General features: G+C 43.3%; 1 protein-coding gene across 2 annotated transcripts in view; it reads right to left on the bottom strand.

The window, feature by feature from the left end:
• DOCK5 (dedicator of cytokinesis 5) overlaps window positions 1-17,092 on the bottom strand; it is a 218,837-nt gene that overhangs the window by 55,475 nt on the left and 146,270 nt on the right. For both annotated transcript variants that reach the window (XM_047717378.1, XM_047717379.1), the window contains 6 exons: window positions 13,697-13,792; window positions 9,161-9,259; window positions 6,107-6,201; window positions 4,605-4,683; window positions 2,720-2,820; window positions 227-285 (listed from right to left, as the gene is read on the bottom strand). In XM_047717378.1, the coding sequence (XP_047573334.1) occupies window positions 227-285; window positions 2,720-2,820; window positions 4,605-4,683; window positions 6,107-6,201; window positions 9,161-9,259; window positions 13,697-13,792 (529 nt within the window). The remainder of the gene's footprint in view (window positions 1-226; window positions 286-2,719; window positions 2,821-4,604; window positions 4,684-6,106; window positions 6,202-9,160; window positions 9,260-13,696; window positions 13,793-17,092) is intronic.

The following is a 17,092-nucleotide window of genomic DNA, read 5'->3' as shown; positions in this document are numbered from 1 at the left end:
AGGTCATGGGGGTAAAATCAACTCAGTTCAGAGGAGTGACTAAATGTTACATTCTGATAACACGTGGATGTCACAATGCAAGACCTACAAGTCAACTTTCACTTCTAGACACACAGACAAAGAAGTCTCAGGGTTACTGGGAATTAGAATCAGAAGAACCCACCAATAGCTCCCTAGCTTATTACACAGGACTTGTGCATGGGCCAGTTCAAGGTCATACACTCACCCAGGTTATACCACATGTCCCGGATTCTGAAGCCGATCTCCTTTCTCATGTCCCCGTACCTAGGAATATCATTAACAAGAAAAAGATCTGCAGTGGAAATCAGTTCATATATTAAAATGATGAGGTGAGTAGGAATGGCCTGTTGCCCCTTTCGGTCATGTTTATGACAGGTCTGAGGCAAGGTCACTTTACGAGATGCAGTCAACACTGAAAAGAACTCCCAAAGAGAACTGGGCTACATTTAGAGGGGGGCTTTACTAGCAGGAGGGGGCCACATGTGAACACTGAAAAATAACTTAGAAATGAAATTGTCAAACTTATTGAAGGGAGAAGGGGAGGACTATTCTGGCCACAGTTAAGCAAAGAAACAAAACAAAACATACCAAGCGCTAATGAAAAGGCAGATGAATGAGGTATGATGTAGTCAAGTGACTGATGTCGGACAAACATGCTGACTTTACATATTTTTTATTTGAGTAACCTACCCACACTTCAGTACGGTCTTCAAAGTACTCACACTGAGAAGCTCTAGCTACACCTTCTCAGTGGAGGGGGGTGCTGTCCCCCGAGGAGTGAAAGTTGGTCCTTGGGGGCACAGCAGGCTTACTGTTCTTATATGTGAAGTACAAATCACATATTACTATATGTGACATGCAGCGGATCTGTGGTATTTTGGGGGGACTGTGATTAGGAAACCAATTTCTGAAAAGGTTCTTTATAGGAGTCAATAATGAAAAAAGAGAGAGAGAGAGAAACGGTCATCTAGACAGTGGTTCAGGGCTGGAGAGTAATCAAAATCACCCGGATATCTCTTAAAGAACACACAGGCCTGGGGCTACTGGAAACAGCCTGGGTCAAAAGTAGATATGGCCAACGTTCCCTGGGAACTCGAATGAGCACCTATGGCCCATCCTACAACCGCATTTCAACATTTTCTGCTCACTGCACCAAACACTATTTTCAAATTCCTCTTTTGTAAATGCCTTCAGAAACCAGTGTAAAATTCTTATTTGAAGACTTCTCATACAAAAATAAAACAAACTTCTCTTACTATTCCTTTTTAATAAAACATCTAATTTTATTATTTATACTAGGTAAGCATATGTACTCAATGTCAGGCATGTAATAATCAATACACGGTAACTACTTCTATTCATTAATACTGTTGTTGATGAAACTTCTACTAAAAATAAATCTTGAAAAAAACTAATTTGTGTTTCTGTAACATTAATAAAAATGCTTTCCCAAGGTGCACCTTTGCCCATATGCATATATATTTTATATGGCCTGTCCATAGTCGAACCTATCAAAACCAGAATCATTAAGCCTAAGTAGCCACTCTGTTCACCAGACTCGGGGTCAACTAACTTTTCATTGTTTAACCAAATTAAATCCATCCTTAAGAGAAGTTATGTCATTTACGATAGTCTAAACAATAAGCTTAAGACGTCCATCTTAAAAATCAGTTTTGTCTCCATACCCACCCCATAGGGAAATCCATAAAACCGGTTTTACTTTTATCTTTGAGATTTATTTATTTATTTATTTAAAAGATTTTATTTTTTTTTTATTTATTTGACAGAGAGATCACAAGCAGGCAGAGAGGCAGGCAGAGAGAGAGGAGGAAGCAGGCTCCCCGCCGAGCAGAGAGCCCAATGCAGGGCTCGATCCCAGGACTCTGAGATCACGACCTGAGCCGAAGGCAGCGGCCTAACCCACTGAGCCACCCAGGCGCCCCTATCTTTGAGATTTAAATCTCAATCTCTAAACCACCAATCTCAGTGTTTTAGGGAGAAACCAGGGGTAAACAAATACCGAATAATTTGCCTAGAATCCCAGACATCCCGGCAAGGGAACAGAGCTCAAATTTCACAGCCTTTAAGTGACACATTTCTCATGTTCTATTCAACTACACAGCCTTGAGTTTCCAGGCTCTCCGTGAACTCTGAAACAGACCGGAAAGGAAAGCGATGAAAAGCTTCCCTAAATCTCTCATCGCTCTTGGTCATACATCCACATCGAATTCCGAGCCAGGAATCTGGAGGGATTTTTAGGGGATGTGTGAGTCCTGGCTCCTCTGCTGACGCGACGGAGAGGTGAAACAGTGTGGTGTGAGAGGGAGAGGTGCTGTGCCTGCAACGTGGGCATGATGCTGGCAGATGGGCCGCTGTTCGGGGAAACGGGAGTACTAGCCAGCCCCGGTGCCTCTCCAAGTACGGATTCCATTTAAAGAAAATTGTGACGGTTGGGGCGCCTGGGTGACACAGTCGGTTAAGAGTCTGCCTTCAGCTCGGGTCATGATCCCAGAGTCCTGGGATCGAGCCCCGCATCAGGCTCCCTGCTTAGCCGGAAGCCTGCTTCTCCCTCTCCTTCTGCCTGTTGCTCCCCCTTCTTATGCTCGCTCTCTCTCTCAAATAAATAAAATCATAAAAAAAAAAATAGGAATGGAAGAATCACCTTGCCAATCTTAAGCAAGTTTAAGAGGACACTTACTTTTTGACAATTTTGTTGCGCTTGGCTTGAGAGAAGGTTTCAAGCTGAAGGGATTCGTGGGTGAGAAACGCTACTGCCAAGTGGAAGTAATTGTTCCAGAGCTGCTCAAAATTGATAGTGTGGGAGAAAAGGAATGGAAAATAACATTAATATGGGTCAGAGTAAAACAGTGCCACATGGTAGACATTTACTCACAGGGAGTAAGGAAAAAAACAAAATAAAATCCACCAGGCCCCATTTTCTTTCTCATGTTTCAATTATTCAGCCCTGAAAGTTTTAACACTTACTATTAAGGCTTTCTTTCTTTCTCTTTTTTTTTTTTTTAAATCCAGACTGCTCTATTTGTCTTTACTCCTGAGGTTAGAACTGCTGCTCACAAGAACACCCATTTATAGTAAGTAGTTTGGCAATACGGATCAAAAGCCCCCAAATTCTGCCAAGCTGCTGAAATGGTAAATACTTTAGGACTTTATCCTGGCAAGATAATCACGGGTATTTAAAACTATTTAAAGCAAGGAAGGCCTTCACGGTGTTATTTAAATGACAGAAGCTGGAAACCATCTAAACGTTCCTAAGAAGAACTCGGTTAAATAAATCATGACTGTACTCAGCCACTAAAAGTCCTGTGAAAACATTTAGTGTCATTGAAAAGATGATCGAAAAAATCGTATTAATGTTGCCAAAGAACCGCACAACTTGACTGCGTCTTGGCATATATACGTAAGGTCTAACCAGCAAATACAGACACTCCATTTTAGCTCATATAGACACACACATATGTCTATATAAATGCAGATCTAATCTCCTCTTCTGACGACTCTCTACAGTTCACAGATACAAACAAAGCCACAGGACAGAGCAAAAGCACAGCACCAAGGAACTGTGTGCTGCATGGGGGCGGTGACCTTGTCTGCCTTCCCCAGGGCCTAGAGTGGTGCCCTGTGCCCATAAATACTCTAGTATTTGTTGGACGAATGCAGGAGGAGCGAGGGGCCACCTGTTTCACACAAGTGTGTATGAGCCTCCCCTGAGAAACGAAATCACGTGCAGGCAGAGAACTGTCTGCAGGTCCGTCTGCAGGCACACGTGTGTACATGTATTTGTGTTCATGGCAACGGCAGAAGGCAGGACGTTTTGTCTTTCTTCTTTTTTTTCTTTTTCCTTAGCCATATTTTCTACTAGTCCTTTTTAAAAACAAACAAACAAACAAACAAACAAAAACCTGTACTATAGGGCGCCTGGGTGGCTCAGTGGGTTAAATAAAGCCTCTGCCTTCGGCTCAGGTCATGATCCCAGAGTCCTGGGATCAAGCCCCGCATTGGGCTCTCTGCTCAGCAGGGAGCCTGCCTCCCCCTCTCTCTCTGCCTGCCTCTCTGCCTACTTGTTATCTATGTCTGTCAGTCAAATAAATAAATAAAATCTTTTAAAAAGCCAAACAAAACAAAACAAAACAAAAACTACACTAGTTGGGGCGCCTGGGTGGCTCAGTCAAGCATCTGGCTTCAGCTCGGGTCATGATCCCAAGGTCCTGGGATTGAGCCCCACATCAGGCTCCTTGCTCAGCAGGAAGCCTGCTTCTCCCTCTCCCACTCCCCCTGCTTGTGTTCCCTCTCTCTCTATCTCTTTCTGTCAAATAAATAAGATCTTAAAAACAAAACAAAACAAAAAAACCTGTATTAGTTATACACACAGAAAAAAAAAACAACTCTAATTGATTGTGTCTGGAGGACAGAGTAACAGGACTGTGTGCTTTAGGGAAAGGAGAAAAAAACAAGAAAACTGTGCTGGACAATGATAAAATTTGAAGTGACATTTTCCAAAATGCCACAGTTGTCTCGCTATGGCTGAGAATTCAAGGAGCCTCCTAGGTGAGTAGCACGCTTACCTGAAGTTCGAAGCTTGCCTGATCCATGAAGAGCTTCGTGAGAACCTCGGTAAACTGATTTATCGCACGGAGGAAAACTCTGTGGGAGGAAAATACCAGATAAAGAAGGCAACTTTCTGCTCTTCCAAACATCTCCCACCTACGGGAAAAACCAAAGCAATCTAAACCTGGACTCGGCAACATGAGACCATCAGCTCCACCGAGGTCATCAGAGACCAACGCCAGAGCAGATGGCCCAGGACACTCAAGTACAGTTTCTAGAACTGACTACAAGAGCCACTCAAGGCTGCATCACAATTTAGCTACTTGAGGGTAGAGCTGGGATGACCAACCAGGTCTCCGGAGCCTCAGGGCTCCTCAACCCTATTGCAATGCTTGTCTTTCCAAGTCTAGAGATACTAATGAGAGTTTTTCTTTAACCTGTATGTAGTTGAGAACGGTTTTTCTAATCAGGTATGTGGAGTTAACAACTGTTAGAATGATTTACTTTATTTACTTCTTCCAAAAAATTCTGAAATCTTAATATTATATATATCATATAATAACTATGATATAATGATGCATTATATATGATATAATTATATATTATATATACAACTCTGAAATCTTATATTTATTTATAATTTATATATATTTATAAATGTGCGTGTTTTGTATGTATATACACACACATAAAATTCTGAAACTCTGAAAAGATATATATATTCAGCTCATTTTGCTCCCATTCACTGAGTATTTTTATGGTCCAACAATTGCAAGTACTGGCTTTTAGGTTTTGCCTTGAAAGAGAGGGTTCTTGGTCTTAAGATGTTTATAACTTGGTGACGGTCACTTGCAACCTATAATAAATCTAACCGTGACCCAACAAAGAAGACGGAAAATTCGGCGGAGGGGCTGTCAAAGGGGTACAGGACATCAAAGGAAGAGAACGCAACATCCAGGTCAGAAAGGCTTCCTCTGGAGATGGCATTTGAGAAGGACGCTGAATGGTGGCACGCTGACAGCCAGGGCCTGGTTATGCGGGAAGGCACTGCGAGTGGAAGCAGCAGCCCAAAAGGAAGCACGGAACATGTCCAGGGAGCAGGAAGAGGCCAGTTTGGTTGGAATTCAGGTTGTCTATCGAGAGAAAGAGTGGAAGGTAAGCGTGGAAAAGCAGGGGGGCCCAGGCCACAGACGCCTGTCCTGTCATGATGATGAAGGCCACACGGAGCCGCGGAAGGGCGCTGTGGGAGAGCCGGGGAGGAGGTGGACAGGAGGGCAATGAGGAGATTACACCTGAGCGAAAAGCCTGGGACAGGACAGCTGCAACAGCCCAGGGGAAGGCAAGAACGTGATCCCAGAACCAGCATCCCAGGAACAGGCAGCTCCTTACTACTCTACAGAGCATGGCGTCCCACCAAGAGATTTAATGGCACTCCCTGGAGGTCAGATAACTGGTCACCTGGTCACAAGAACCAAGTATTCAGGGTCAAAGGCCTCACACCGGGCCCAGGGTGTCTTACCTGCTCTGTGTCATATTCATGACCATCCAGTCTTTGGCGTAGACATTCTTTCCAATCAGATCCTTAAACATGATGAAAGTCTCCATGAGGAAGTCCTGCAGAGAACAAAGGAGGAATGTCTGGGGGAAAACTAGGTGACAAGAGGGAGCACAGCTTCAGAACAAGATGTCCCACGCCCACGATTACAGCCTATCTTTTTAACGAGAGTTTTTAGGGATCCAACAAAAACAGAAAAGTTGTCCACATTTTATAAATGATAAAACTGAGGCTGTGAAAAGGTAAAAGAGTTGCTGAAGGCCATAGAAACTGGGCAGTTGGAGAGCGGGAAAAAGAGAACTTGGGGTTCTGGACCCCAAATTTAGAGCCATGGCGTTTTTAGGCCTCTGGTGCCGAGTTTATCCAAACAGATCTACTGCGCTGAAACTGAATTTATCAGCAATTGTGATATTTCTTGTAACTCTGATCCCAATTCTCCTTTATTATTATTAGAACAGATGAAACCTGCTATAAATAAAGTCATGATTCTTCCTATTCCAGGAACGTTCCCATGGGTAGCCTGGGGGAAGGGGCCTAAAGGGTCCCTCAAAAGTGTCAGCAGCAGTGGGTCACAACAACAGTAATAACTAATAACAAAAGAACACGCAGCACAGTATCTGCAGAACAGCTCTTCGACTCAAAAGGGGACTGTGAGCAAAAAGCAACTTAGAACAATTTGGACTGAAATTCAAAGCAAAGAGTTTTGAAAGCTTTTTATTTATTAGTTACTTAAATTTAGACATTTTCCACTTGGATTCCTGAGTTGAAAACCCAGGCCAATTCCTCTGGCACTAAATCGTACGGTTCTATCTCATGAGTTACATCATGTAGCAGAAGGAATGTAGGAGTTGGGAAGCAGGCGGCCTGGGTTCTATTTCTAAGGATGTTCCTCTGAGACGGTGGGCAAGATGGCCGACTTCCGGCACTTGGGACATCACACAGCACCGGGAATGGGAACAAACCTCGTTGTGATGTCTGTGTGACCCCTGACTCTTGCTACAGTTCAATGGAGCATCAAACTTTTCTATCTTCAATTCTCAAATGATGGCCATATTTCATGAGTTTTAAAATTTTTCATTATACATTTGAAGTATACCCACCAATTTCTCAACTATTCTATTAACTCTCTCAAGTCAGTAAGAATTTGTGGTTTGTGAAGCAAGGATTAAATTTAGAGGCTGGTTATTCACTCCTGATGCTGATTCTACATTCAACTCTCTCACTTCCCAAAGTCTTCCGAGTGATTTACTCAGAAGGCAGCAGGAGGGAGGGAAAAGACAGTCTGCAGGAAGTCAAATGGTCTAGCTACACCCCTCAGGCTTGCCCCTGGTGACCATAGTTCCCTCAGGTGGATACTAATCCTTTTTAAATTAGATAATACAGGGGAAAGAGCTTACCATTGTTCTGGAAGACAGGAGTTAAACCTGTTTATATTTGCTTACTCAATGGAGCCAAATTGTCAAGACCTTGAATTTAGTATAACTTTCCTTCTTCTAGCTTTCCGAAGGAAGTTTTCAAAGAGTTGCTAGACTATTTTTGGGTTAACTTTATTTTACATGACAAGAATAAAATTACTACTGTAAATAGCTAGCTGCATAGGCATTAACCTCAGGCCAAGCACAAAGCTTGGTGATTACCAGGTGTTCACCGATTGGATACCCTTTTACATTAACCTTCGAAATAGGTGGTCTTATAGACAAGGAACCTGAGCTTTAGAGAAGTTAAATAGCTGGCCCAAAATTTCACAGAAGGAAGCAGAATGGCCAGAATTCAAACCCAGATCCGGATGTTCGAGCCTGTGTTCTTAAACCGACTCCGCCTCCTGCCTGTAGAGGAGAGACGCTGCTACCTCAGCTTCTACCTCCCCCCTCCCCTCCTCTGTTCCTAATTCTCTTGCCCCTGGTCTCTGCAAGCACAGAGACACATCACCTCACTGCAGGTCCCAGCACCACACTGCCTGCCAGAGCATGGCTTAAGTGCAGGTTCATGGAGGCCTTCAGATTAGGCCGCCTGGTTCACTGAGTAGGAGTAGATCGCTGGACCCACTACTACCACCATTACATAGTCCTACTATGACTCCCACTACTGTTCAACAGCCCTTTCTTCCTCTGCAGTGTCTTGTGTGTTTTTCCATCATGTGGACCTCACAGAAGGGAAGGTGACTGGCAGAGAAGGAGCTGGATATCCTTGGGTGCACGGGCCACATACTACCAGTACCACATAGCTAGAAAGTAGAAAATCTAGAGCATAAAGAAGACGGGAACATGCATGGATGGTGGGAGACTGTCCGCAGCAATGACTAGTGCAACAGGACATCGGACTGCTGATCCAGCTGAGTCTGGCCCACTGCTTTACGAGGTAAGAGGATACTTTCAGGGACTTGTTAACAGCCACTAACAATTCCCTAAGGGGAAGGGTCCTGGGGAAGCAGCCAGAGGCCTAACTTTGTGTCTTGGGCAACCTTTGGTTGTATGTTGATTACTTACCATGAGAACAATTTTTTTGTTCAAAACCAAAGAGAACAGAATATTGTCAACTGAAGGTGACCGATATTTGCCCTGGCAAATACCACCTTACAGATGTTACAAGGGGCAAGTATGACTCTTCTTGTTTCCCCTTCCAGGGACAAATGAAAAGGATGACACCAACCACATCTCCGAAGCAGTACTGTGCACAGAATCCTTGCCATGACATAACTACTCTCCCTGAAAATGAGGCACTACTCTCTTCTGAGAGCAAGAAAGATCTCCCAGATGGTTCCAAAGGAGGGTTCTCTCTAAATCCAAGAGACTCAGAGGGTGAGTGAGGGCCTCCTGGTGCATGTTTTATAGTCTTCAAATGCTATCACAGAGAGAAAGTAAGAATCAACCCTTTCCTTTTTGTCATCACTGTGGATAGCCATGCCGCTCTGGAGGTGGGCGGGAAGGGAATTCTGGAGTCAGGATGCTCACTTCCGTTTTTGTTTTGGACGGATATAAGAGGTCTCAAAGTTACCAGGACCCAACGGAGACAACTTACAATGATGTCGTGTCTGGTTTTGAAAGTGCTGATGTAATGGCTGTAGTGGTTGTCGTCCATCTGCCGCAGGATGGCAATCATACACGCAACAAAGCTCCCCTGGAAGGACAGAAGAGACACAAAGCCAACAGTCCTGAGGCCCCCAGATGCCAAAACAAGATCTGTGCACGGGGACTTTGGCTGTTGCCACCCAATTACCAAAACAGGGACCCTGCCAACCTGGAAACATTGTGCATTCCAAAGGCTAAAAGGCACACACTTTGCTGTTTCTGCTTAAAATAACCTCCTTCCAGGTTTGAGTTAAGGAATGTGGCGGGCTTTGCTCAGCCCTTTAACAGTATGACCTGCAGAATTCTGTAGGTCAGCGGACAGGGGCTCTGAGATCTCAGCTAGATCACTGGTTAGAGTACAACGACATGGGGACGTGGAGTTTCTTGTTGAGACAGAGCTGCAGTCCATAGAGAAATGTCTGAAATAGCACAGATTTAATTTTGGAGGAATGCAAGGAGGAAAAAGATCGTAAAACTGAGCACAAAGAGCAGAGAGACAGGGAAATGAGTACCTAGAGCACTTCAATGTCATTCTTCCAATTCCAGAATCCTTCAGTCAGTTTGCCAGCATGTTATGCATGTGTGATTACAGACGGGTTGTGAAGAAAGGGACTGAAGGGCTTGATGATTAGCATCAAATTATATTTTTGAAGTCAGGCATTACATATTCAATGTGCTTTCCCCTCATCCAATCACATTTGAATCACACACTTGATTTTCTGGCCAAAGGGCAAATATCTAGGGGGAACGCCCTCTTTATTTATATAGTTATTTAAATGAATTGGCATTGAGAAGATGAATATACAGCTATTTGGGGGATGGAAGGAATGACTTCCTAAACACAAAAACAATGAATGAGTACTCTCTGGGGGGCGCCTGTGTGGCTCAGTCAGCTGAGCATCTGTCTTTGGCTCAGGTCATGATCTCAGGGTCCTGGGATGGAGTCCCACATCAGGCAGATGTGGGACTTCTCGCTCTCTGTCCCCCCCACCCTCTGTTCTCCCTCTTTTTCTCTCAAATAAATAAAATATTAAAATCTATGTGGCTATTCGTTTATGTGTATCTTGTATTTTTTTTTAAGTTTTAATTAATTTATTCATTTAACATGGGGCTGAAACTCATGACCCTGAGATCAAGAGTCACACACTCTCCTGACTTAGCCAGCCGGGCACTCCACCTTGCATTTATTTTTACTCTCATATTTTTGAATTTTTCTTTTATGACCCCTAAACAGCTACTGTTGTTATATAGACAGGCCACTGAATATTGTTTGTTTATTCCGAAACTGGTCAGTTTAACTAACTTCATTACTTTTGTTAAAATTTTGTTAGGCCTCTTGGGCTTCCTAGAAGTGGTAGTCATTTCACTAAAGATGACAATTATGAAAGTTATCTTCTCCTTTCTCAATATATATAAAACGTCCACGTGTGCGTGTATTATCATATTAGCAGCAATTGATAGAAAAGTGCTCAGCTGTGTTGAGACTAAACATCTTGATTCTCCTTTTCATGACCATCAGGTTGCCTGGTGACTGCATGTGAACTTCTCCTTCCATTAATTTGGAGAAGATGTTACATCCATCACATATATTTTGGCATCTATGGAGACAGGCATAACATGTTTTTCCTTTTGTTCAACTGATGTATTTTATTCACAGATCCTCTACCGAAAAAAATTCCTTTCTCTCTCTCTCTTTTTTAAGTAGGCTCCACGCCCAATGCAGGGCTTGAACTCACACCCTGACTGAGATCCAGACCTGAGTTAAAATCAAGAGTCAGATGCTTGGGGCACCTGGGTGGCTCAGTGAGTTAAGCCTCTGCCTTCCAGTCAGGTCATGATCTCAGGGTCCTGGGATCAAACCCTACATTGGGCTCTCTGCTGGGCAGGGAGCCTGCTTCCCCCTCTCTCTCTGCCTGCCTCTCTGCCTACTTGTGATCTCTGCTGTCAAATAAATAAATAAAATCTTAAAAAAAAAAAAAAAGTCAGATGCTTAACCTACTGAGCCACCCAGACGCCTCTAACAGGTCCTCTAATTCTTAACTATTCTTGTGTATGAGGATAAGCTATATTAAGACAAGTATCTATAGTCAATCACTTATTTATTTGCATATTTCTCTCTGTGACTGTATCTTTGTTTCATCTGTCTTTCCCTTCTTAGATTTATTTTACTCCTGAGTTCTTCTTTGTTTCTCTCTGCCTCTCCACCACTCCCTGTTATCTCAGACATTAACTGCTCCCATCATCTTATTTTAACAGAAACACAATAGGGATCCAGCTCCTTTCACATTCAAATCCCCACCCTTCTCTTCAGAAACACAGCCAACATTCTTGAGTTGGCTGAAGCTTGTAAGATAACGAACAATTTCACTACCAGAAGAAGCTGGACAGGTATATTTAAATTAAGATATGTTAAATACTACCTGAAAACCAATCTATCATTTCCTAAATACAGTTCTCAACCTGCCCTTACGTTCTTTAAACACAGGGCAGCAATGGGTTGGCAGTAACAACGAAGGGTACATCTAGTGTCTACACCTTTAGTATGAGATCTGAATCCTTTTGAGTTTTGGATCACCTTGAGTCTTAACCCAGGGGGTGATTCTCTACATTCTTGTTTGGATCAGCTCAGTCACTAGATGTGAATCTTACAAGGCACATCTTGACATTTCTGCCCTGGCCATTGCCTCTGCCAAAAAGGCCCCTCCCTATACCTCCACACTAATCCCTCTTCCTTCTCCAAGTCTTTGTCCAAATTTTCCCTTCTCATGAAAATCATTCTTAATCACCTCATTTAAATTTGTAGTTCTCCCACCCTGACTGCCCTTTTCTTGTACCTTCTTCTTTTTTGTTATTGTTATTGATAGTATATAAACTTTTCTAAGGTAGTGATTTCTGTTTTGTTCACTAATCTACCTCCAGTGTCTGGAATAGTGCCTAGCTTACAGTAGTTTCTTAACAACTCTTTGTTGAATAAATGAATGGCTTTCATTGACTGTCGCCATTTGAGGTGGTTCTTTTCCTTCTGTCCTCTAAGATCAAATCATAGCTTTTAACTATCATAAGTAATGATGCAACATGATTTTCCAACAGTTACCTCTGGTTGCAAACATACTTTTTCATCTAATTTGACATTCAGGAGGTGGAGAGATAGAGGCCAGGGCAAACTGAAAAACATGCTAATCATAAGTTCTTTGAAACATTTGTGGGTTTTCTGAGCCAAAAGGGCTGGACAGTACCACAGGGCACCCATCTACAAGCACAGAAGTGGAAATCCAACGTGGGGGGAGATGGAACTGATCAGAATTCCTCTCTTGATGACTAGAGTGCATAGTTGGAAAATATTACCTGGTAAGCTGCCTGGGGTGGGGCTGGCTGCCATGCACGGCCTAGGCAGAAAGCTGACCGCCAGGGACCCCAACCTCAATTCACCCCCTGGTAGTCTTGCAACCTCACACAGGTTTCCTAACCTCTCTCTGCAAGTTTCCTGAGTTGAAAAATGCAGCCATAGAAAGAACTGCCTCCTGGGATCTGTGTGAGGCTTCGATGACATGTAAAGCCCTGGGTCCGCCTAGGTGGCTCAGCCCGTTAAGTGTCTGCCTTCGGCTCAGGTCATGATCCCAGGGTCCTGGGAATCCCTGCTCAGCAGGGATCCTGCTTCTCCCTTTCCCATACTTGTGCTCCCACACGTGGTCTCTCTCTCTCGCTCTTTAGCACACACAGGCACTCTTTCTCAAATAAATAAAATCTATTTTTTAAAAAAGGAAGAAATATAAGTGCTTAAAATAATTTCTGGCAGATTAAAAAAAAAAACACCAAACCCACTATTATCATCACTACAGCTAGGAGCTCTAATATGTTTCCCATTATCGTTCTAACTGGGGTAGATCCAGACTGAGCATGCACACCACATAGTGAGAATTAGAACGCAATTACTTGAGATAACAGTGGAAGGACTAAATGCAGCCACCACAACCCATCATCTTCTGCTCACAAAGGCTCATGTTGCTCTTAAATGAAATAGTCAACAAATATTAAAAGAGCATGTGGTCGAATGGGTACCAACTTAGCCTACCTGGGGGGGCCCACACATCTCAGGCTCTGCTGGAACATATTACAACAGGCTTGTCTAATCTTCAGTAGGAGAAAGGTTCCTCAAGAATGGATCTGCATATTTTGTGTGTACAGGGGCCCAATAACTCTCCCCCCCAACCTCTCCCACCACCCTGTGGGAGCACTTCCCCTCAAAAGAAAAATCAGCATTAGAATCAAGATCTGCAGGTGGTTAGAGCCAAGGTCACTCATCGGGGAGGGCTGGAAAGTTCTAGAGCCCGCTCATGGCCCCTGGCAGCTGTGATACACAGCGCACAGACACCGACGGTGAACTGGGATGAGGGGGGCCTGTGGGAATGGTCTAGAGGACTCCCAAGGGGCAGGTGGGACACTGAGAAGCCGTGGTGGCCGCGGGGTCCCCTGACACAATACTCACAATATGGGGAGACTGTCGGCTCATCCCAATCACGGTCCGGTTGATCCTTCTCAGCAGCCGCTCCATTATCAGCTGGATGTGCATCGCAGTGGGGCCCTATGGGGGAAACATGGGAACTGACCCACTTCTTTTGACTCAGCTTCACTTTTCCTCAAAACACCTTGGGCAGGTGAATTTTCTCCTTAAGCCTCATTCAGGCTCTTCCTTGAAAAGCAATCTCTTGTCCAAAAAGGGGAAAAGAAGTTCACAGATGGACACATGCTGTTACTTAGGAATGGGTTAAAATGATTAGGGTTAGCATATAAAAACAGAGCGTGGGCATGTCGGGGAGAACGCCTCCCTAGTAACCCAGACCATCCGTGTTCACTGCAAGATCACTGTGGCCACCAATTCAACGGAGTTCCGGGAGGACCCCCCTGGCATGAGAAGTCAGTCCTGACGCTGAGCACATGCGGTGGCCCAGGAGAAACAGGCATGTGCATGGGAAGGAAAAGGCAAAAATTCAACGTTCTTGCCACCTTCTGTGTAGGAGGGAAAAAAAAGAAAAACAAACAAGAAATTCAAGTCAAGGAGATTGCTATTGATTGAATGTTTGTGTTCAAAGTCATAGGCTGGGGGCACCCAACTGGCTCAGTCAGCTGATGTGACTCTTGATCTCGGGGTTCTGAGTTTAAGCCCCACACGGGGCACAGAGATTAATTTTTGAAAACCCACAAAAGTCATATGCTGGTCCTTTAACTTTTTTTTTTTTCTAAGATTTTATTTGACAGATAGAGATCACAAGTAGGTAGAGAGGGAGGGAGAGAGAGAGAGAGGAGGAGGAAGCAGGCTCCCTACCTAGCAGAGAACCTGATGCGGGACTTGATCCCAGGACCCTGAGATCATCACCTGAGCTGAAGGCAGAGGCTTAACCCACTGAGCCACCCAGGCAGCCCTGGTCCTTTAACTTCTTGTGTGATGGTATTTAGAGATGGATTTCGGGGAGCCAATTAGGTCATGAAGGCGGGACCCTGGTCTTATAGGGTTAGCGTCCTTATAATATGAGGAGAGACACCAGAGAGCTGGCTTTTTCCTTCTCCACACACAGACTGAGGAAAAGCCATGTGAGGACAGAGAGCCAGCAACCATATTCAGGACAGGAGGGGAGCCCTCCCCAGGAACCCGACCACACAGGCACCCTGACTTTGGACTTGCAGCTGCCAGAACCGTGGGAAATAAATACCTCTTGTTTAAGCTGCCCAGTCTGGGGTGTTTTGTTTTGGCAGCCCGAGGAGACTAACACAGGATTTAATATTTTGACTCTGTCATGTGTCACTCTGAGCAATTATTTAACTTTGTTGAGGCTCCGTTTCCATAGCTGGAAAAAAAGGTTCCCTTACAGGAATTAGCTGGGCTGGTGTACACAATAAATAGTGCCTCACAAATACGTATTCTTCTTTTTTTTTTTTTTTTTAAAGATTTTTTTATTTATTTGAGAGAAAGAGAGAGAGAGAGCACAGAGGGAGATGGAGAGGCAGAAGCAGGCTCCCCGCCAAGCAGGGAGCCTGAAGTGGGGCTCGATCCTGGGACCCCAGGATCATGACCTGAGCTGAAGGCAGAGGCTTAACTGACTGAGCCACCCAGGCACCCCACAAATACATATTCTTTATTTCTCCTTCTCTCCTGCTTATGATTTGATGTTAGACTCATTTGGCCCCAAGCTAGCAATAGTCAACCTTGTCTTTCGAAGCTTTTATCCATTCTGGCTTCATGATAGATATTTTGAAACTCCAGGGTAATGGTTCAAATAACTAAATCACTGCTATATATAGTTTCATTATAATATCAAGTATTGTTAGCTTCCCTGTCATGCCTCCCTTCTTTCCTTCTTCATTTTTATTATACATTCACTTGCTTTCCATTTCTTTGAGGGAACGTGATCCATAGACCTTGCCTCTCTGTTGAAGCATTTTACCCTCATTCCGTAGCGAGACCACACCCCAAACCTGGATAGGTGAGTGAGTCCCGCCGGCTGGGGTGGAGGGAGGAAACAGAATCAGATGCTCTCAGAGCCCTTCAAAGATTCACCTCAGCCGGAGAGCTGGAGCTTGAAGGACAATGAGAAGAACACAGGATCCTCCTAGAAGGGCAGCTCCATGATGGCAGGTGCTTCCCTCTCTTGTTCAGTGCTGCACTCAGACCTATCTCAGCACCCGGAGCGTGGGCGCTGTTCAAGATGTGTCTGTGAACTGAACCACAGCTCAGGATACCGAATGAGAAGGACCTTAAGCCGGATATAAGGAGAGCACAAACGGAAGTGGCAGAGTGGAGGACTCCAGGCAGGCCTGGAACAGGAGCGACCTCAGGCAGGGACCTACGGCAGCTGGACTTTGAAGAATGTGGGCAGAGTGGAGACACAGCTTTGGGAAAAGAGGAATCCTGGACTATTGAAAAAAGGCATAGGAATCCATGTCAGTAATCAGAGCCTGGAATTTTAACTGAGGAAATGGGGGGATAGGGGAAGACATACAGGGTTGGTTTATACATTTAAGAATGCTTATGGTGGGGGAATAAAGCCGTATCATTACCATCACCAAAAATTTATCCAATTTACTAATTTTACAGAAGCTCCAAGATCAATAATCTTGAATGCTTCTGCTCATTACAGGGAACGTTATTAGGAAGACAAAAAAAAAGCTTCCTCAAGCCAATTAAATCTTTCAGCATAAAATGTAAGTACATTCAAGTCATTTCCAAAGGGTCCTTCTGCATGTATGAAGGCGGGCAAAGATATTATATTAAAAAAATTTTTTTTTTAAGATTTTATTTATTTGTCAGAGAGAGAGGGAGAGAGAGCAAGCACAGGCAGACAGAATGGCAGGCAGAGGCAGAGGGAGAAGCAGGCTCCTGCTGAGCAAGGAGCCCGATGCGGGACTCGATCCCAGGATGCTGGAATCATGACCTGAGCCGAAGGCAGCTACTTAACCAACTGAGCCACCCAGGCGTCCCTATATTAAAATTTTTATATTAAATATAAATCCTTAAATTTAATTAATTTAATTTTATATTTATAATAGATTTTTAATATAAATATAAATCTATTAAAGTAAATCTATTATATAATATATAAATATATTTACATTAAATATAAATGTTATGCTAAATTTATATTAAACAGATTTAAATATATAAATTTATATAAATGTATAATCATATACTTTATATACAATTTATACAAATTGTATATAAATTATATAAATTTATATATTTTACTTATATGTAAATATATACTTAATAACATACAATTATATATTTATAAATATAATAAACTAATGTAATTTTACATTAAATTTATACAAATATAAATATATTTATAACTTAAATATTATTTGTTATACTATATAAATTTTTTTAATG

Source organism: Lutra lutra, chromosome 2, assembly GCF_902655055.1.
Source record: "Lutra lutra chromosome 2, mLutLut1.2, whole genome shotgun sequence".
Classification (NCBI taxonomy): domain Eukaryota; kingdom Metazoa; phylum Chordata; class Mammalia; order Carnivora; family Mustelidae; genus Lutra; species Lutra lutra.
Note: the sequence above shows the minus strand (reverse complement) of the source record. Positions and strands in the feature narration are given on the sequence as shown.